Here is a 22,814-nt window from a genome sequence, read left to right on the forward strand (position 1 = left end):
TTTTTTGTATAAATAAATAGGTCAAGACTACCGGAATGATCTACAATATCCAATGACTACTGGCTGTTCTTTTGTACTAATAAAAGTTCGACTATTTGAATGATCTACAATATTCAATGACTACTGGCTGTTCTTTTGTACATATAAATAAGACTACCTGAATGATCTAAAGTATTCTAAGTAATGTGATTTTTTTCTTGCAATTACATTTTTCTAAATCAAGAATATAGACTACTAGTATCCTTTTCAAACCAAATGATTATGAAGAGCCTGTTGTTAGCAAGCTCTTATACCCCACATACTCATTAAATAAGTTACTAGTGACCTAGTTATTTCTGTTACTTGAAGCAAATTATATTTCTGTATATTTAGACAATAGTATAATATTGTTTTACTAGTTTTATTTCACCTTGAAGATAAGACACATAGGGATACTCCTTCGATTTTTTATTTCATGTCAGTCAGGTCGCTTTATATGAAACTTGAAACCACTTCTCTGCCATATTGTTATTTTATAACAACTCTGCGCTTGACAATGTTGACCCATGTAATTGATATTCATTCTTTAACCATATATCATAGTCAGTTAGTTTTTGATTTTCACTCCCACACCACCTTTCATGTCTTTCAGGTCATATGTCTGTCTCCAATTTAAGTTAATGACATTGAATAATCATGGTATTAAACACAATTTCAATAGTGATAATGCTGTTCTCGTGGGTCACCATATATTCAACTTACTAGTCAGATTAGAACAATGATCTAGATCTTTAGGAATGGATCTTACAATTTAATATGGAGCCATAGTATGGGACCCCTACACTGTAACAAAAAAAAAAAACAAGCTTGAAAGGATACAATGTCAAGCGGCAAAATCTATCACCAGAGATTACAAGTCAAAAGAGGATGGACGGTATACGTCTCTAAAATGCTTGCTGAACTGGAACTACAGCAAGATCTCCAGACAAGACGAACAAAGCGTTGAAGCCAGAAGTTAATATTTATGTAAAAAGTAGTTGAGGGGCTGATTCCCACTATTGAACCATACTGTCATTCTATAATATCATTGCGTAAGTATTTTTGTATTGGCCTTGTTATTGGTCCATGTCTTGGGTGTATTGGTCTGAGGCGAAGCGGAAGGCCAATACTGCTGGCCGACGACCAATAAAAAGGCCAATACAGAAATACACGTAATAGTATCTTTATTTATAATTAACTACAGTGTTACAATATTTTTTTTATTTCATTTCACAAGAGATAAACATTTTTACCTTGAAGTGGAACTATCCAAATCTCAGTTTCCTTTTATAAGATGCAATATCTAATGATTCGGTGCCGTTTGACTGCTGGCCGAGAACCAATAATAAGGCCAATACAGAAATACACGTAATAGTATCTTTATTAATTAACAAGTGTGGACACAGATGAATGTGGATAGTATGTTTGGATGTTTGACAGTGTTTTATATGACAAAAGGAGTTCTATGTTTTTCCTATATGTTGTTATTAACTGTGTTGCACGATGATAACCAACCTGAGCATGAGGAGTGTTGTTTATTTAATATTTAGATTTTATGTTCAAGACGGGCATGGAAGAGACACTAATTGCATTAATTACCAAATGATTATGATAGAATATTTTCCACATCTTTGATTTTGTAGCTAGGAGAGCAACACATAATAGGTTCATTTTTTCATGTGCTTTTTTTTTTAAATGGGAGATGATATCTGAGAACATGATATCAGGAGGCTGTAATTCAGTGGTTGTCGTTTGTCTATGTGTTACATAATATTTGTTTTTCGTTTATTTTGTGTACATAAATAACATGAATGACTATGTGTTATGGGCTTTGCTCATTTTGAAGGCTGTACGGTGACCCGTAGTTGTTAATTTCTGTGTCATTTTGGTCTGTTGTGGAGAATTGTCTCATTGGCAATCATACCACATCTTTTTTATATGTATTTGCTCACTATTTGTATGGTTCTATTTATATTACTTTGTGGTGGATTGTAAGTATCATTAGTAAAATATTTTGTTAAAATGTCGAAATTGTTTCTCAGATTAGAAGACATTTATTGTTTTTTAGTAATGACAATGCCTGACATGATGCTTGAGGCTAGAAGAGCTAGAAAGTAAACTTCTGTGTTGTTTTTTATCAATTCTTTGATAACATCTCCTCCAAAGCTGGCCGAAGCAAAAAAAGTTTTGACCAATATGAAAATGATATCAACAAAAAAACCTTTGTGAGCATGCTTCAATGACTCATAACTGCTCCAAAAGTAATCTGATAGAATTTCAAGCATGTCAAGTGGGTATTATGAAAATCTACTTAATATGTCTAATTATCAAAAAAGTTATAGTATTCAATATGAAAAAGGTATTGCAAAATTATCCTCTTTTCAATTTTTTTTGTTATATGGATACAAATATAAATGATACCAATGCAGTATTTGTTGTGGTATGAAAGTGTAGTAATTAACATTTACTGTAACAATGTTAATTCACACAAATTAAGAAATAAACAAATGAATGAAAAATGTTGAACATGTACAATGAAATATAGTTTTAGAAATCAATTAGGCCAGAAAGGCCTTATAAATTTTGCCCTTTTTTTTTAACATACTGAATGACCATTTACACTCAGGACCAAGTCATCAGTAGGCAGTACAGATGTATTTAAACAACCTAGCATCATATTGCTAGTAGCGAGTGTAGCATTGTCGTGTAAATTTGATCTTTTTTTTAAATTTGGTTAATGGACAAAAAATGTTTGGTTCAAATCATAATAAAATGCTTTTATCTCCTTATTACTTACATTGTACATAGAATGGATACTACCCTGACAAATCCTTGTACATGAGAGTTGTCTTTCAAATCTTTATTTCACAAAGAATGAATTGCATAACAATGAACTGAGCTCAAAGCAAAGCACTTTAATAATACACTTAGACAAAGAGCTTAATCCAGTGATATACTTTGTACTACAGGTCCTTCATGAACATCCTATCCACCAAAACCATATCTCACAAACATGCCATACTACATGGTTGGATCAGAGGTCCTGAAAAAGACATGAATTTTATTATCGTATTTTAATTATATATACATAGGTTTAAAGTTATATACTCCAATGGCAGTCTTTCCTGCTAAAATGTCATGTGTAGAATGTGATATACCATTTTTGGGTCTATATGGGTACTGTCCTTTATATTTATTAGGTCATTTTGACACAGCAAAATATATAGAAAATGTTAACTTTGATCTGGAAATTGAGTTCTTTTTCGCAAAATAAACCCACTAAAACTAAACTTTGAATGCAAAAGACCCCTAAATGGCTAACAGATATTGCTATAAAGAATAGTCCATGATGATTCTTGTTATTGAAGAGTTCATGAAATGTACACCGATTCTGTCAGTTGAATGGACTAGTATTGAGATAAGTTATATAAACATAAAGGTTTTTTCAACAGTTGTGGTGTAAACTAAATCAGTTTTATTTTATGGTTGACAAATTTAAGTATATATGTAGATCTTTGGCTTTTCAACACATTGATATTTTACAATATCGATTATCTATTTATTGTTATGTTGTTGATATTTTTCACCTTCCTAAAACAGTTTTAATGCAACATGAACACAAGCTTGATAGATCTTGATAGGGTGTCCTCGCATATTTTGACATTGCTGAAAAATATTGGTTGACATATGTATCCTCTTTTCATCTTTTTTCGTGCTATTAAGAATGCATACTGTCGTCACAATTTCCATTGAAAAGGCATGCATAGTACAAATTCATATGACATACGAAAGCATATGATTTGACCATATACATGTACATGTATGTATAAGTTATCAGCTTTTCTACACATATTAGCCAGTTAGCCGCAATGAACCTATTATGGCGAGTGAGCGCAGCTAATGAGCTAAAATGAATCAAATTGTGTCCTCAGTTGGGGTTATTTAAGGGATCTATATGAAGAAAACCTGATCATCTGTTTATCGTTCTATTACTGGCTTTTTCATCTCCCTAACTTGGCCTAAGACAATTTTTACAGACGAAAGGAAGCTTGATAACTACTCCTCACACACATGTATAGATTATTGGCTTTTCTACACGAGTCATGAATATCGTAAAATGTTAGCCAGTGAGCAGACCCGCAATGAACCTTTAGTGAGTGAGCCCAGCTAATGAGCTAAAATGAATCAAATTGTGTACTCAGTCACAGTTGGTGATATTCTAAGGTATCTACACAAAGAAAACCTGCTTATATAAATCTCAGTGGCGGATCCACAACTTTTCATAAAAGCCAAAAGGGGGGTGGCCGCTGACTGACCTAAGGGTTGCCCACTCCCGTCATGCTTCCCCAGTGGCGGATCTGGGGGAGGGTTCCGAGAGTTGGAACCCCCTTTTTTTGGACGATCAATGCATTTGAATGGGGACACATAGTTGGAACACAACCCCACCCACCCTTTGTCCTGAGTTGGGAACCCCCCTTTTATAAAATGGCTGGATCCGCCCCTGCTTCCCTATAAAATCAACCAAATTTTCCCCACCTCCTGGATCCGTCTATGTAACTGTTTATCGTTCTGCGTAATACTGGCTTTTTCACCTCCCTTACTTGGCCCTAGACAGTTGCTTATCTCAATATCTGTTTATCCTTCTGTCACTGGCTTTTTTTTAGACTAGAGACTTCATGTGTACAAACCTGACGTCAAACTCGTGTACTATAAAAGAAGAGACAAATGATTTCACATTAAATCCTGTAACACTACATCTAAAGATAATTATAATCCAAAGTAAATTATATTACGATTTCAATGGACTAAATTCCCGCGCAAATGTCATCACTGGGATAGACCAAAACGAATTTTAGGTTTATGTATCATTCACATTCCGATCAATTTACTCAGTTAAATAAAATATATGTGTTAACTATTTTTATATTGGTTTTGAATTTAGTTAATCTATCAGAAAAAAAGATTTATTTCTCGCAGATAGCCCTCAATACTATACACTAACTCGACACTGAAGCTAAAAAACCCTAAAACATATTAGTATATGGAATCGTCCAAACGGATTACCTAATATTGATAAAGGTGAAATATGTAGATTCAGAATTGTGTACACAGAAATAAGATCAGAAATAAAGCCCTATGTAAGATGAAAACAATAGCACAACTGTATAAAATCATTGTTTATTAAATTTGCCTGCATAAGAACCATGAAGTTAAAATTTATAACGATTACGTTTATCCTGTCAACCCCTTTTCTTCATTGCATCAAGGCTTCCGTTGCTTTACATCGAGCAGCAATTCAACCAATCGGGGAATGTTAAGTTGGGACATACCTCTATTTTTGGAAGCGTGATCTTTACATCGAGGCTTGAGTTGCTTTACACCGAGGCCACAGTAGTTCGACCAATCGGGGAATGTTTATTTGGGGCATGTGACCTATTGAACTGCAGGTTTTATAATATTTTAATCGAACTTGTAGAAAAATGAAATGTTGTTAGTACATACAAAACAGAAAATGATGAATACTTTTAGTAAAATATAATTTGGATCCGGGTTCTGTGTATTCACATCATTTGTACAACTCTCCTTACTGATGCCATTTTTTGGAATTTCTGTGACCTAAATGGTTCGCGAAAATTAATATTTTATTATATAGTATATTAACTACAGTGTTACAATATTTTTTTTATTTCATTTCATAAGAGATAAACATTTTTACCTTGAAGTGGAACTATCCAAATTTCAGTTTCTTTTTATAAGATGCAATATTTAATGATTCGGTGCCGTTTGAAGTATCTTCGGCCTTTTCTCATCTGATGAATTTTTCTATCCTTTCCAGTCACTATAAAGTGTTACAACTTTAATTTAGACACAACACATAAATAGTAATTGGAAAGGTACTGCCATTGCATGTGTAATGTAAATATATTTAAAAAAAAAATAATGCAAGAGTTGAAATTGATACAACTATCCATAAGCCAATTGACCAAAGAACGAAGATTTGCACAATTACAGAATGCATATGCCTGGTTCGGGTTTAAAAATAAACGACCGTTTAAATACAAAACATGAGAAGCGACAGTAAACAGTAAAAATCGATTTGTACCATCGACATGATGAAATTATGAGGTCGTCAAGAAATGAACTTTGTGATAATTTACTCGTTAAACCTGAAATAATCCCATCGTCTACTTTCAAAATGCTTTTTAAATGAATGGGACCGTCTTTAACCTAAAATATATGCCATACTGAACGTTTCAGCTTGTTTATGGTGAGTAAACCTGCGTCTTACAAACAACTGTTTACTTTCAGTTTGAGTTTATCGTGACTTACGATCTAAAACTATAGAGACGTTTTGTAAACACAGATTCATACGCACCGCGTGGGTATAACCGTATTACTAATTTCCGATATTTAAAATCTTCGTAAATCTGGATAAAGACCAGTTTTTATCCAATGGATATCAAAATGATTCCGATTTTCACTTTTTTTAATGATTGTAAAGTTGAAATGGCATGAAAGGCTGACATTATTTAGAACTATTTTGTCTAGCGATTGTTGATCATTGGAGGGTAAAAAGTCCAACACCATAACAAAACGGATCTATTTATCATGTAAACATACTGATTGTTTACGATTGTAAGACATGTGCATAAAAGTGAAAGCTCGAATAAATATGAAAAATATAACAAAGGGATAGCTCCAAATACCATTTAATAACAAAAAACATATGGACAGGTCAAGATATCTTTTTGGTAAATAAAATAAAGTATGTAAACTTGTTCCTGTCCGACTACAACACTTTTTTCGAGTGTAGCGTATTATAAGCAGATTCCAGTTAGTATGTAAAATAGTAAATATGAAACCGAGTGCGGTAGGCGGAGGCAATAATCGACTTCCGTAAGTTCTGGTCAATGGTATCGGAAACATGCCGCTGATAGCGTCATTTTCCAAAAATGGTCAACCAGGATCATTCGAACTCTAGCTTTATTTTAAACCATCCATTGCTTCTAAATATACATATATATATATATAAAAAATTCGTGAAGGAATTTTCATTTTTTATTATATTCAGTACACATTTCTTTAGCAAATTTTTGTATAGTTCTTTTGGAAACACTCATATCTTCACTTTTAAAGTATTTTTCTGACTGCTCAAGCCAGAACTCTTTAGTCCGTTCAAAGTAATCATTTACAGGCTCATCTTCAGTCTTCACGGGAACGTCACATACTTCCAATATGTCGTCTAAGTCATCATCATCATCGTCGTCATCATCATCTGACACTACAATAGAGCATAAAATTATTATTAATTGACTTTCAATATTGATAAACATGAGTCTTTTCAAATGATACTGTGGATTCATTATTATTCATGAGATACCAATTTTCGTGGATTTCGTTGGTACAGGTGAACCTCAAATTTAAATATTCAACGAAGTACAAATTTTCTATAGGCTTATGCAGACTTTTGTAAGGACCACGAAATCTAATTTCAATGAAAATACTATGTTTCCTTTATCCACGAAAATTGTTATCCATGAAAATAAATGAATCCACAATATGTAATGATTTGGTTCATATGTGTATATTGAGTTACCAAACTTTGTTTATGGCTTTCATTTGAGATGTGGGATATGTCAATGAAACAACAACATATGGACAAAAACAAAAGACTTATAAAGGTTAACATTTGTTTATCTACAATAAAAAGGTATCTATCTTTACAATGTGTCTGACATGATCTTCCAGAGTTTAAATAGTCAATCAAGCACTTTCAAAGCAGAAAATATGAAAGAATTGCCAATGAGAAAACTATCCACCAAATAACTTGCATATAAGCAACTATAGGTTGTCATATAGCCTTCAACAATTAGCAGAACCCTTGATGGTCCATTTATATCAAATAGTGTTGTTTTTGGCTATTATCTGGAAAACTAAAATTTGAATGGAAAAATTCTACAGATAAATTAACATGACCTCTTTATTTTTATATTCATTCACTTACTTTTAGTTTGAAACCAGACTAATGTTTAGACCTTTATAGCAATATAGGCAATAACTCCTGTTATAATCGTTGCCCTTTACTTGGACAACAAAAGTTTTTAGTAAGTAAAATCCTTGTTTCTGCTGTGCAAAATGCCTTTGCCAAAATGATACAAGATATAATTTTTTGGAAGGCAAGGCTGTAAAGTCATAACTTATTTATGCTTTCATTTGGCTTTAAAAAAAGAAGAAGACAAAAACTAACATATAATTAACACATGTGAAAAAAGTAAATTCTCAATTTGATTGGATCCGTCTTATTTGATAACCAACCTTCCATGTCCTCACTTTTCTTTGTTTTGCCTTCATCGTTTGAGGAATCAGAGTCCTCACAATACTTTCAATATTCAATTCAAAGGACATATACCATTACATATAGAAAGAAACTTTATCATGTAATGTGCTCTTTAAAGGAATGATACATATCGTTCCTCTAAAAACACTAATGGTCCATTTATATCAAATAGTGTTGTTTTAATAAGAATAACATGATTAAATAATGAGTTAGAATATCATTGGCAGTAATGCAAAAATTCTTTTTTTCTGAATGTATACTGAAAAACAAAGAGATAAAAGCACAGAATTTTTCCATGTAAACAATGTTTATTACTGAATGTTAGAAACAAACAAGAAGTTGCATCTGATATTATGAAAAGTATATCACCACTCATTGATTATTAGAAATTCACAAAATATTTCATGTTTAGCAGGTTAATAACAATTCAAATATCTGCCAGGCTGATATACATAGTGTAACTCAACATTATACAGTCCCAGACAAAATATTAAATCATTCCTTTATACAATAAACTGTTGATACAGAGATATGTCTTGCCTGTCTGCATAAAAATCAGAAAAAGACAATCTGATGAACAGCAACATTGCTTATTAATTCAAAGTCGCTGGACCATGATCTAGTGGGCAGGCCTGAAAATGGTCGACAAAATGAGATGTTCAGATAGTAATGTTACTTTACAGAAAATATCGTTGTCTATTGTAAGTAGTTCCTATCAATCTAACTTAAGCAGAAAACTTAACATTGAAAATTGCTAATTAATTCAATATCACTAGACCATGACCTAGGAATCAGAGCCTCAAAATAGTAGTCAAACTGATAGGTACTGATAGTAACACTAATGCAACTTTATAGAAAATATCATTGATCTATCACAAGTAGTTCCTATCAAACTAACTTAAGCAGAAAACTAAACAATTGTTGATGCCAACATTGTCATCGTCGTCGGAAAAACAATCCCTATGTCTTGATTTCTGCGACAAGTTGCAGGTGAAACAAAAACTGCATTAATATTTATGAATGACCAGACAAGGGGTTAGCAATATATCAACCACACTCAGATTTGGGGTATATTAATAATCATAAAATCATTTTATTCCCTACAATGATTTGATAAAAAATTCAAGATGTAAATAAAAGTTGCATTATTTTCATTTCAAATTGACCAGTCTAAACACATTCTTGGAATGTTGTCTTACTTAGTAAATAACTATTTGAATGTGAAAGAATTATCAATCAATTTCAAGTCAAACACTACATCACCTACCTTGGTGCCATATTGAACCATTTTCCCTTTTCCATATCCAACATATACATATTATTATAAAACCTGCCTAACACTACATAACATCACCTACCTTGGTGCCATATTGAACCATTTTCCCTTTTCCATATCCAACATATACATATTATTATAAAACCTGCCTAACACTACATAACATCACCTACCTTGGTGCCATATTGAACCATTTTCCATTTTCCATATCCAACATATACATATCATTATAAAACCTGCCTAACACTACATAACATCACCTACCTTGGTGCCATATTGAACCATTTTCCCTTTTCCATATCCAACATATACATATCATTATAAAACCTGCCTTCTAACTGCTCTTCATCTTCTTCCTGATAAAACAATTAAGATGGGTGGTTCAATATTAATGCATCATTCTTGTTAAACAAAACTTTATTAATATAGATATAAGAGGCGGATTTTTTTTTGGGGGGGGGGGGGGGGGGGTGGGTGGGGGCAGAAGCCCAGTGGGTCCCCCCTTATAGAGCGACATATAGGGTAAGTGCAAGACATTTTATAAAAAGAACTTTTTTTTCTCATTTTAGTGTCACATGAACTCTCCTAACAGTCACATGATTAGTGGGAAAAAAAAGGGATAACAATGTTTGTGAGACAGTTTTCAAGTTTCATCATCTGGAAAATGTCCATAAGTTATCCAAGTGTCTACACAAAGTGGTGAGTACAACTTTTTCAATGAATATCAAATATTCTAGATATTTTGAAAGCTCTGGATTGACAATTTAGGATTGAAATACACAAAACAGGTACTTTTCCCCACCTGATATTTACCATAATATAATAGATATAGGAAGATGTGGTATGAGTGCCAATGAGACAACTCTCCATCCAAGTTACAATTTGCAAGTTGTTTGCAAACAAACCAGAGAGGTGATGTATCGTATATTTTAGAATAGCAACCCAACAACAGAAAAAATAACAAAACCTTGGACCTTTCTGGCTGCTTGCAATAGACAGATGAAAAATATGTACTGAAGCATAACTGAAGAAGATGATTTATAAAACGATGTCAAATATAAATCATTCCCTTTCATTGAAGCCAAGAAACTTTGAAGAAAATTTATTTCCCTCATGCAATTAAAGTTGTTAAATTTCAAGCTATCAGAAGTAACTAAATGACAGATGTTAAATTGCTTACACACTACAACTCATAAATTATCAAACTCCACCCCAAACATAAAATCTTTCCCTTTCATAGATACAAAAACAAAAACAAAATTGACAAAAGTTTTCATAGTGAAACTTAATGACATTTTTTTTTGTATGTTGTCATTAGAGATTGCTCTAGGTTTGAGTGCTCTCATTGTTCAATAACAAACAGTAATGGGTAACTCGAGAACGGAAAAAGTGACACAACCCTAATTAAAACTTGTGCTGTGTTTGGTGGTAATAAGCAGTGTGTATAAGTTTCAGAAAATTTGGAAGTGGCAAAGTAAAGTTAGAGTGCAGAAACAGCCAATTCAGCATTTTTTCATCTTATTAAGGGACATAACTAGAGAACAATGACAGTGACGCTAACAAAATTCGAAATTTACCTGAGTTTGGTGGTAATAAGCATTGTGTATAAGTTTCATAACATTTAGTGGAGGCAAACTAAAGTTAGAGAACAGAAACCAATTCCAGAAAGGGGTTACGCTAAACCCTGTGTCTCCCCTGTGATTGCTGCTGTCAGTGTAAAAGTGTAATGTTGACTGTAAAAATATGTTCATTTAGCAGTAAAATAAAAAAAACATTCCGTAGATGCAATTTCTTGATCTTGAAGATTAGTTTCTGTCCAAGTTTCATAACAATCCATGAAGGATTATAAATTCATCAGGTCAAAAAAATGTAATCCCAGGGTGGGTGTAAATGTTAACTACAAAAAAAAATGTAAAATGAAAAAAATATTTTCAAAATTTTGCTTTAGACATTATCTCTTAGGGCTTTTCAAGAATTAAAGGCATACAAGGCATTTTTATTAGACCTCAACCACCCATAATACATAATTTTTAATTTTACTTAAAACTCTTACCAAAAAGAAAATAAAACCACCCATAACTTATTAATTTGTGTGCCTCCCAACCCCCAACAAAATCAATTTTAGAACAGCCCTTTATCATAAAAAAGCTTCTACCAAAAAGTTTCATAAAATGCTATGATGGTTTGATAAAGTAATTGATGTGTAATAAACTTTAACCCCGTACTGTATCTACTTGTTAACTGCAAAAAACTAAGTCCATTTATCATAACAAGAGGCTTTCAAGAGCCTGAATCGCTCACCTGTATTTCAGAGGAGAAGATTTTTAAATGTTAGCAAACTTGATGAACAAATTGTGTAAAATTGTCTTTAAAGGGCAATAACTCCTTAAGGAGTCAATTGACAATTATGGTCATATTAACTTTTTTGTAGATCTTACTTTGCTGAACATTATTGCTGCTTACAGTTTATATATATCTATAATAATATTCAAAATAATAACAAAAAACTGCCAAATTTTTGTTAAAACTACCAATTCGGTGGCAGCAACCCAACAATGGGTTGTTGGATTTGTCTGAATATTTCAAGGCAGATAGATCTTGACCAATTAAACATATTTACCTGGTAACATTTGCTCTAAAAGATTTAGTTTTTGAGATATAAGCCAAAAACTGCATTTGACCCTTATGTTCTATTTTTAGCCATGGCGGCCATGTTTGTCGATAGATACAATTTATAAACAAGATACCCTAAGGAACATTTAGTTAAAGTTTGAAGGTAATTGGCCCAGTAGTTTCAGAGGAGAAGATTTTTAAATGTTAGCAAACTTGATGAACAAATTGTGTAAAATTGTCTTTAAAGGGCAATAACTCCTTAAGGGGTCAATTGACAATTATGGTCATATTAACTTTTTTGTAGATCTTACTTTGCTGAACATTATTGCTGCTTACAGTTTATATATATCTATAATAATATTCAAAATAATAACAAACAAGAGTGCACACGCTGAAATGTCTCGCCTTCTTTACTAATCATTGATATTATGTTGATAGTCCTAAATATAAAGCTTTATTACAATTGTCACTTAAACTTAACATTAACCAAGTAGACTAAACATTGACCAATGAACCATGGAAATTAGGTCAAGGTCAGATGAACCATGCTAGCCAGGCATGTACAGCCAATAATTCTTCCATACAACAAATATAGTTGACCTATTGCTTATAGTTTAAGAAAAACAGACCAAAACACAAAAATTTAACACTGAGCAATGAACCTTGAAAATGAGGTCAAGGTCAAATAAAACCTGTGTGACTGGCATATAGATCATAAAATATTTCCATACACCAAATATAGTTGAACTATTGCATATAGTATTAGAGGAAAAAAAGACCAAAATTCAAAAACTTAACTTTGACCACTGAACCATGAAAATGAGGTCAAGGTCAGATGACATTTACCTGCTAGACATGTACACCTTACAATCATTCCATACACCAAATATAGTAGACCTATTGTATACAGTATAAGAAAAACAGACCAAAACACAAAACCTTAACTATAACCACTGAACCATGAAAATGAGGTCATGGTCAGATGGCACCTGCCAGTTGGACATGTACACCTTACAGTCTTTCCATACACCGAATATACTAGACCTATTGCTTATAGTATCTGAGATATAGACTTGACCACCAAAACTTAACCTTGTTCACTGATCCATGAAATGAGGTCGAGGTCAAGTGAAAACTGTCTGACGGGCATGAGGACCTTGCAAGGTACGCACATACCAAATATAGTTATCCTATTACTTATGATAAGAGAGAATTTAACATTACAAAAAATGTTAACTTTTTTTTTCAAGTAGTCACTGAACCATGAAAATGATGTCAAGGACATTGGACATGTGACTGACTGAAACTTCGTAACATGAGGCATCCATATACAAAGTATGAAGCATCCAGATCTTCCACCTTCTTAAATATAATGCTTTTAAGAAGTTAGCTAACGCCGCCGCCGCCGCCGTTGCCGCCGCCGGATCACTATCCCTATGTTGAGCTTTCTGCGACAAAAGTCGCAGGCTCGACAAAAACTGCAAAATTTTGTTAAAACTACCAATTCGGTGGCAGCAACCCAACAATGGGTTGTTCGATTCGTCTGAAAATTTCAGAGCTGATAGATCATGGCCAATTGAACAATTTCACCCTATGTCAGATTTGCTCTAAAAGCTTTAGTTTTTGAGATATAACCCAAAAACTGCATTTGACCCCTATGTTTTATTTTTAGCCATGGCGGCCATTTTTGTCGATGGATCAAAAATTACGATACAATTTATAAACTAGACACCCTAAGAAACATTTAGTTAAAGTTTGAAGGTATTTGGCCCAGTAGTTTCAGAGAAGATTTTTGAAATAATTTACGACAGACGACAACAGACGACGACGACGGAGCCAAGTGATGGCATAAGCTCACATGGGGCCCTTCGGGCCCCGGTGAGCTAAAAAAACGGAAAAATGAAATTAAATATTTTAACAATTTTGCTCTGGATACTGTCATTGGTCATAAAAAAGCTTCTGTCGTAATTTCATAAAATTTCAATACAGACTGACCAAGTTATTGAAGTCTTGAAAAACTTTAACAACAGATTAAACTTAAATGTTGATAATGCCAACATCTGAATCTAGGATCCCTATGTCTCCCTTCCGTGACATAAATGTTGCAGGCTCAACAAAAACAGTTGGCTGACAGAAAATACAAGATTAACCAATGGATAAAGAAATCAAAGCATCGTCAAGATTGTGATCCAGCCGATTTTATAGCTAGTCTGATATTTCTATGACCATACTTCTTTCTTTATTATTTTTTTTTGTTCTTTTCATTTCCATAATCTAACTGTAAAATTTCTATGCTATTGCCCAAAGATGGAGAATTTCGCAATATTGATGCAAATTATTTTGATATTTCAATTTTAGACACTGTCAGTTTTTTTAAACATCTTCTTTTTTTTTATAAATATTTGCAATTTAATGATTTTAACAAGGATGGAAAGGGAATCGTCAAACAAGTAGTATATTTTTTTATATGCCATTAATAATAATTGGCTTAATAATTTCCAGAAAGAGGCATTGGAAATGCACTTTCTCAACAACAACAAAAATGAAAATAATAAATGATTAATTTTTTATCTAAATTGGTGTTCATTCTTCAGAAAATAAATGGAGATTGTGTCTATGGGCCACAAATGCACCAGCTTGTAAATATGCATGAGTCAATTTCTACATACAGATGCAGGATTCACGTAGTTAAGACCGTTTTGTGATTATAAGCATTGTGTATAAGTTTCATAACATTTGGTTGAGGCAAACTAAAGTTAGATAACGGAAACGACAGATTTAGCAATTTTTCCATTTATAAAGGGGCATTACTCAAGAACGGTAATAGTGACGCCACCCAATTTCAAGCTTGATCTGTGTTTTGTGGTAATAAGTATTGTGTATAAGTCTCATAACATTTGGTTGAGGTTAACTTTAGAGAACAGAAACTAAAAATTCAGCAATTTTTCCATTTGTAAACAGGCATAACTCTTGAACGTTAAAAGTGACACCACCAAAATTCAAACTTGATCTGTATTTTGTGGTAATTAGCATTGTGTATAAGTTTCATAACATTTGGTTGAGGCAAACTAAAGTTAGAGAACGAAAACGAAAAATTCAGCAAATTTTATGTTTATAAAGGGGCATAACTCAAGAAAGGTACAAGTGATGCCACCCAATTTCATACTTGATCTGTATTATGTGGTTATAAGCATTGTGTATAAGTTTCATAACATTTGGTTGTGGCAAACTAAAGTTAGAGAACGGAAACAAAAAATTCAGCAGTTTTTATTTTTATAAAGAGGCATAACTCAAGAATTGTATGCACCCGCTTGCATATCATATAAAGTTATAAAGGGACATAACTGAAGAACAGTAAATGTGACGCCACCAAATTTCGAACTTAATCTGTATTATGTGGTAATAAGCATTGTGTATACGTTGTGTATATGCCTCCGCTACGGTTGGGGCATAAAAATATAAATCTGGCAGAACAGTAACCTCTAGATCTTTCTTGATGGAAAATTAAGCAAAATAAATGGGAAATTCATAATATAGTTAAGTTTTTGTATAAAAGAATTACAGAGAATGTACAAACCATCACAGGCACACAATATAAACATATCAGTATGTATTGTTCCTTTATCAACATCTTTCTTAATTCTCTCTTTGCTGTAGCCTCCATACACCACTGCTTTAGGGATATCTTGGAACACCCCCATCATAAATCCTGACCGTGGGGCTGGTGGATTACCTGTTATCTCAAGCTTATCCCATGAGTATGTTTCAAAATTAAATGCAAATGCATCATTAAAATATTTGTAATCCCTGTAAATAAAAATGAAAAGTTCATAAAAGAAAAATAATTGAAATTTAAATATCAATCATGGCATTTTAACTAAGCTTAAATTTGTATAAAATTTTTGAATGATTCAGATTTTTGAAAATTCTTATGTTTATGTACTCTTTAAATGAGATCTAATAGAATTGTAGATAAATTTTGAGAGATTTTTGTTTGTCTAATGTTCAGTGACAAATAATTTATATTCACAATGAGAACAAACTAACAATAAATACAAATAAAGGTTCTGCAGGGTAAATAGGTCAACTGGCATTAATGGCACACAATTTGGACGACCATACGGCCTAGCCACAATCAAATGTACATTTCATATTAGGTCTATGTTTATATAGGCTTCTATAGACAAGAAGATGAACTTAATTTAAGTATTACATCTTTGAACTGAAGAAGAGAATATAGGGCTTCACAATGCATATCAAATATCATGTATATGTGTGACCGTTTTGAAAAAAACACTAAAATACACGCTAAAAATGGGCAAAATTTCACGTTATGGTGTTTCATTTAAAATTACACTGTTTTTATCAATTGATAGTTAATAAGTGAACATAATTTGAACTACATTATTAGTTTACTGTTATAGACAATTTATTCATGTTTCTTTTGCCGGTTGTTGCAACGAAAAATCTTTAGTGGTTACAAAGTTATGATAAAAAGTTGAATACTATGCGTTCGTTATGCAATTTTGTATTTTTGTTTTTACCTTGTACAGTGTAGTGATAAAAGAGAAAAATAAATGAAATTTATGCTAGTATGTGTTTTGTTTTCTCTTCTTGTATATAAATCATCAACAACTACCTCCTATATCAATATTGCAGTACCCTAGCTGGAGATATATGCCATCAAAGTTGGATATACAAAAAAAGTGAAAAAATGTCTTGTCTGTAGACATTATCACAATGTATTTGTTCCCAATTTCCTTGAGGTTCAGCATCATTTGTAGATAAAATGTATATTATTTTTATAAGAGAACACATTAACACAGTTAAACATGTTCATTTTTTTTCGATTGAAATGTTTGATATTCAATAATTCTAAACATATTTTTTTGTCTCTGTCATTGGCCAAAAATCTGAAACTGGTGACCATGTCTTGAAGGCAACCATTAAAGAAAATTAGACAGTTTTTAAACACCTGGTATTTAATAAAAATATTGAATATTTCTTCCAAAAACTGCATGTAATTATATAAATGCTTCAAGTGTTAGCCTTATGACGGCTATTTTTCATAATTTAAACCATTTCTGTACCAAAAAATCAAAAGGGTTTTTTCCTGATGTGATCTTCATTTTTGACTTCATGTGAAACACAAAATGTACATCTGATTGTGGCTAGGCCGATAGGAAAATGAAAGTATGTTGGATAGGCGCAGAAAATTTTGCCTTGCAACAGGCCATGTAAAGACTTCTCAGAGAGTTGTTACAAAGATTCTTTAATGTGTAGAGAGCATGTCACTCTCCCTACAAATGGCATCAGATTTAATGTCCCCATTGCAACCAGACATAGCTGTGTATTTATACATCCTGTACAACCCAACAGATGCCCATTCTAGCAACAGTTTTACTGTTTGATGGTCCAAGGGATAACCATTTTTATATACTCAAGACAACCAGTTATATTCATGATTAACAAACCTAATGTTGTCATGGAAACCTCCAAACACAATCAGCTGTTTCTTACAAATAACCATTCTGTGACCACTTCTGCTGGATGGTGATCCAGGGACACTGAAATCCAAATAAAATTCTAAAATTAAGGTGCTTATTTCAAGTTTTATTTATATTCATGAACATGAAAGGTGTAACTTGTCTAGTACCAGTTACAAAGTATTGTCAGAAGTTCAATTTTTCTTGAATACTGTACAACCGGAAATCTGTTTGGAGTTACAAATCATACTTTTAGCACCATCAACTAAGAATTTAACTCTTTTTAAAAGAAACAAAAAGTATGAAAGTGTTATTCCTTCTTCTATTTCTGTAATAAATAGGAGCATAGAGTTTAGATTTCAAAATTTATTAATCTTCTAAAAATTTTCAGAAAGAAATTAGTATTCTAAAGAAAGCATACTACATCTCCTTATATTTTTTTAGACATTGATTTGCCTGAAAACAGAAAGTTACTTCAAACTTCTAAAAATTGAGAATGTCATAAACTGATTACATCATGTCCCAGCATACATATCTTCCCAGGACATGCCAAATAACAGAAAACTTGGCATTTACCTGTCTTATTTGGATCAAACAAAATATAATTTATACATATGAAGTAATTATCTAAAAAAAACAGCAGCATGTCAAATTTTCTATAGCTTTTGTGTTTGCATTAAATGCAAGGTGACAGTAATTGGTAACTGATAGTATGCATAAAAAACATAATAATAACTAGCATACAATGTATCTTAAATCTTAAATTTTTTTATAAATTATCTCCCCCTTAACAATAGTTTTGTTCTAGCTGCTTTAATTTGTATGAGCAGTATTTTCATGTTTAATTGGAGCATTTTCATTACTGACACTGTTTTATTCATAACCAAAATACATTAATCATATACATACCGAATTTTTTCCCATCTCTTATCTTTCAAATGAAAGACCCATAATTCTTTGTAATGGTAAAATTGTGATTGTGTTGGACTTGCAAATTCTCCACCAAATATCCAAAGCTGTCCACCGCTTTGTTTAAGGTTACAGCCTGTATACAAAAAATAACAACACACATTCATAAAAACCTAAGATAATGTATCCTGTATATTTAAACTCTTAAGTCGAAAACAAACAGACAATGACACGGCAAAAAACAAAAACAACCAAAAGACAAACAACAGTAAACAAAACACAACATAGTAAATAAAGTCTGATCAACCCCACCAAAAACTAGGGGTGATCTGAGGTGCTCTGGAAAGGTAAGCATTACTTGTCGAAATCCGGATATGGTGTACAAATTTTTTGCACCTTTTGTTTGCGGTATACCATCATTTCCGCAAGTTTATTATTTTTTGTTAGGTATTAAATTAATAATTAAGATCCATTTTGTTACAACTGTGATCCGTTGATTTGGCAATCGCCAATGGCAGTCAGCAGGGTTTAAGAACATTTGTTGTTCGATCTGTTAGTCAAATGCGTTTTGTTAAAATACACTTTCGGAAAAGATGGTATACCGTAAACAAAAGGTGAAAAATTTAGTACACCATATCCGGATTTCGACAATTAATGTCTCTTCAGTGATGTTAGGAATCGAAAACGGTATTTGGAAGGCCATATAATTTACCTCAATTTAGGATAGACTCTTGAATTTTGAAGAGTCGAAATAAGATGAACGGATCATGTAAACCCGAAGGCAAATATAATACAAGCCCAAATGAAAAAATATAAACAAGTCTAAATTGAAAACAACGTTCAAACCTATGATTTCGTTGGATAAAAATCGCAATGTTTATACGAGTGCATGCAAAACAAATTTCTTGGAAGAGGGGTCTAAATACAGCACAAACAACATTTTCCAAAAGACCAAAAAAGTGAAAAAGTATATTTTAACAAAACCCTTTCAAATCTATATTAATTTACTCTTCAAGTTCATTGCTATAGGAACACTTTTAAAATTGTTTAAACGAGACCTATTAAAGCTTTTGAGATTATGTAAAAATGGAAAATAAAATACCGCGCCACGAATTTCCATATACTAGACTGTCAGAAACAGAAAATCCCGTTAAAAGCTCGGTTAAATGGTAAGAAGCAACTATGTAAGATAACTACTGAACATCAGAGACGCTTACCCTGTCAACGCATCTCGTCTCGCTTATAATTGGTGTTCATGCGATTCCCTCAGTTTATGTTTGTTACATTGATTTGTCTTTTCCTAATCGGTTTACGAGATTTTAACATCGGTAAACTTTTGCAATTAACCTATCCTTTTCAAAAGTCCCTAAAGCAAATATTACTTATCAGTATTCTCATGTCAAAATATGCTTTATATTTCATCAATTCTGACAACAAGAATCTATCATTTTTCACATACTATCAATAATATACAAATGTATCATTCTTTGTTAGTGTGGTAACTGACCCGCCTTTATATACTACTTATTAAACAATAATGCAATACAGCAATAGTTTGAGAATTTTTAAAAAATTTTGTCTATAGTATTTCAATCGCCCAAACGTATATTAGGCAACTATCTAATGTGTTCATGTCATCTAGTACCTCCCAACAACTTGTCAATAAGATACAAGAGATAAATTCGACACGAGGAATACATTATAATAATCATTCCTTATTAATCATTTAGCGTTCAAATACAAACCAGGTAATTTTGGAAGATCTGTCAGTTTCTTATTCTGTTTGATTATTTTTTGCCTAAATTCCATTGTCATTTCGGGGCCTTTTATAGCTGACTGTGCGGTATGGGCTATGCTCATTGTTGAAGGCCGTACGGTGACCTATAGTTGTTAATTTCTGTGTCATTTGGTCTCTTGTGGGGAGTTTTCTCATTGGCAATCATACCACATCTTCTTTTTTATAGAAAGTCTTGGTAACTTCGTCTTATGCAACAAGCTCGTTCATCTGACCATAATACATCAACAATAAACATACATTCTTTTCCTGTTTTTAACTTATCCTCCACAAAACCAGAAACTTCATATCTAAACTTCGGCAGACGACACAAACAGCTAGTTCGTCTTGGAATTACGTCATGTTCGATATTCCATCACATTAATGTTTTCATCTGTTACATGAAACAAACTTTTTACAGTGGTTCCCAAGACTATGAGAAATCAACTGGCCATTTGGTCCGGTAAACCGTTCTTCGGAACTGGACCAGACTCTTTTTACAGGCCATTTACACACTAACACTTAATAAGTTAGTTTTATAACATCTACCTATGCATATGTACACGATCGTAATTTGAGCTATGTAGAGGTAAATGATATTCGAATTAAGCGTTAAACTTCTAATATTCTTCTATATATTTGGTGATTGCAAAACGTGCTGGATGTGATAAGAATTGTATTTGTATTTGGAGTCTAGATTTGAGAAAGAAAAATAAATATTTTAAATATCACTTTATAAAGTTGGTGCATCCTAGGTGACTTTCTGGATTTACTTTCTCTAGGAACACTCAAATCCAAACAATTGATAGCCAAAGATATATAAATACAAAAATACCACAATAAGCGATTGATTGATTGATTGATAGTTGGTTGCTTAACGTCCAGGGCAACTATTTTATGCATGTCCAGGACGAGAACAAATTAAAAATAACAATAATAGGTAGGTCCTGTAAGAAAAGACTTCATGGATGAAGGTCGGGGGAATTTAGACTGTCCCTAGAAAATGAGGGTATAATGGATAGGACAGAAAATTTGCCTTTCAAGGGTCCACATACGAACCCTTCAAAGAGTTGTAACTATGGTTCTAAACGTGCATAGAATGTTGCACTATCTCTAAACAAGGCATCAGATTTAACGTCTCTATTTTGTTGGAATAAGACTATGAGCGATCATATATCTATACCACATAACACAGTCACCCTTGGTGTCACAAAAAGGGACCTGAAATAAAAAAACCTAAGATTAATTTAACCTGAGGAAACTGGGTATATGGGTTTGATTCAACGTTCCGCTTAGACTCTATTCATGTTGCAAGCCTAGAAAAGTTTTGAAGAGTCGGACATCATTGTAGTTGCATGAGCAATTAAGTGATTTAAAGATTCCATGTAATAATGTATTCGAGTTGTAAGTCCAAATTGGAATGCCAAAAATATAAGATTCAGATTTAAAGTATTGTCACTCGCTCAACTTTAATGATATATAGTTCTCCAGTCGCGACCTAATACATACTTCATCAGTGCATAGATATAAGAAGATGTGGTATGAGTGCCAACGAGACAACTCTCCATCCAAGTCACAATTTGTAAAAGTAAACCATTATAAGTCAAAGTACGGCCTTCAACACGGAGCCTTGGCTCACACCGAACATCAAGCTTTAAAGGGCAGCAAAAATTACTAGTGTAAAACCATTCAAACAGGAAAACCATCGGTTCAATCTATATAAAAACGATAAACGAGAAACACTTATGAATCACATCAACAAACGACAACCACTGAATAACAGGTTCTTGTTCTTCAGGTGCAAAAAAATGCAGCGGGTTTAAACGTTTTAACAGGCGCCAACCTTCACCCTAACCTGAAACAATAGTCTAACATCGCAACATAGAAAGACACATTATAAAATATCAATTGAAATGGCTTAACTCAATCAAAAGACATATTAACAAAAACAAAGTAGACATACACTGAACGAATAAATTTGATCTATGCAACAATGTAAATACAAAATTAATAAAAAAGGGGGGGAAATTTAAAACAATATCAGTAAGACAACTATAACCTTGGACAAAATGGGGTTAAATAAAATAACGTACACAGGTAAATGAAAATAATAACGCATGTTTATCTAGTCTTAATGGAATATTGATTTGTAAAAGGGATTGTTTTTCAGTCGGAGTGTATTTTACTGTTGTAAAATAATTAAACACGTATTAAACCATTGCCGTGACGTCAGCCTATTCATTTACCGTGGATTCTTTTTCTTTACACCCCAGTTCTATTGTTATACTTCATAGTTTCTATTTCTGAAACAAGTGTAAATTGAATAGATCTATTGTTACGAATAACAAAGGATTTTGACCACAGGATGTGACGAACGGGGTTTCTGGAAACCCCTGCTTC

At 32.7% G+C, this 22,814-nt stretch overlaps 1 protein-coding gene across 1 annotated transcript; it reads right to left on the bottom strand.

The window, feature by feature from the left end:
• Positions 1–9,977: 9,977 nt before the first annotated feature.
• Positions 9,978–20,340, bottom strand: LOC127701884 (kelch domain-containing protein 4-like). The gene is made up of 5 exons (XM_052205856.1): positions 20,286–20,340; positions 18,641–18,776; positions 17,720–17,812; positions 15,823–16,052; positions 9,978–9,988 (listed from the first exon to the last, which is right to left on the bottom strand). The coding sequence occupies exons 1-5, from the start codon at positions 20,338–20,340 to the stop codon at positions 9,978–9,980; spliced, it is 525 nt and encodes a 174-aa protein (XP_052061816.1).
• Positions 20,341–22,814: the final 2,474 nt, after the last annotated feature.

Source organism: Mytilus californianus, unplaced genomic scaffold (genome assembly GCF_021869535.1).
Source record: "Mytilus californianus isolate M0D057914Y unplaced genomic scaffold, xbMytCali1.0.p SCAF_5, whole genome shotgun sequence".
Classification (NCBI taxonomy): Eukaryota; Metazoa; Mollusca; class Bivalvia; order Mytilida; family Mytilidae; genus Mytilus; species Mytilus californianus.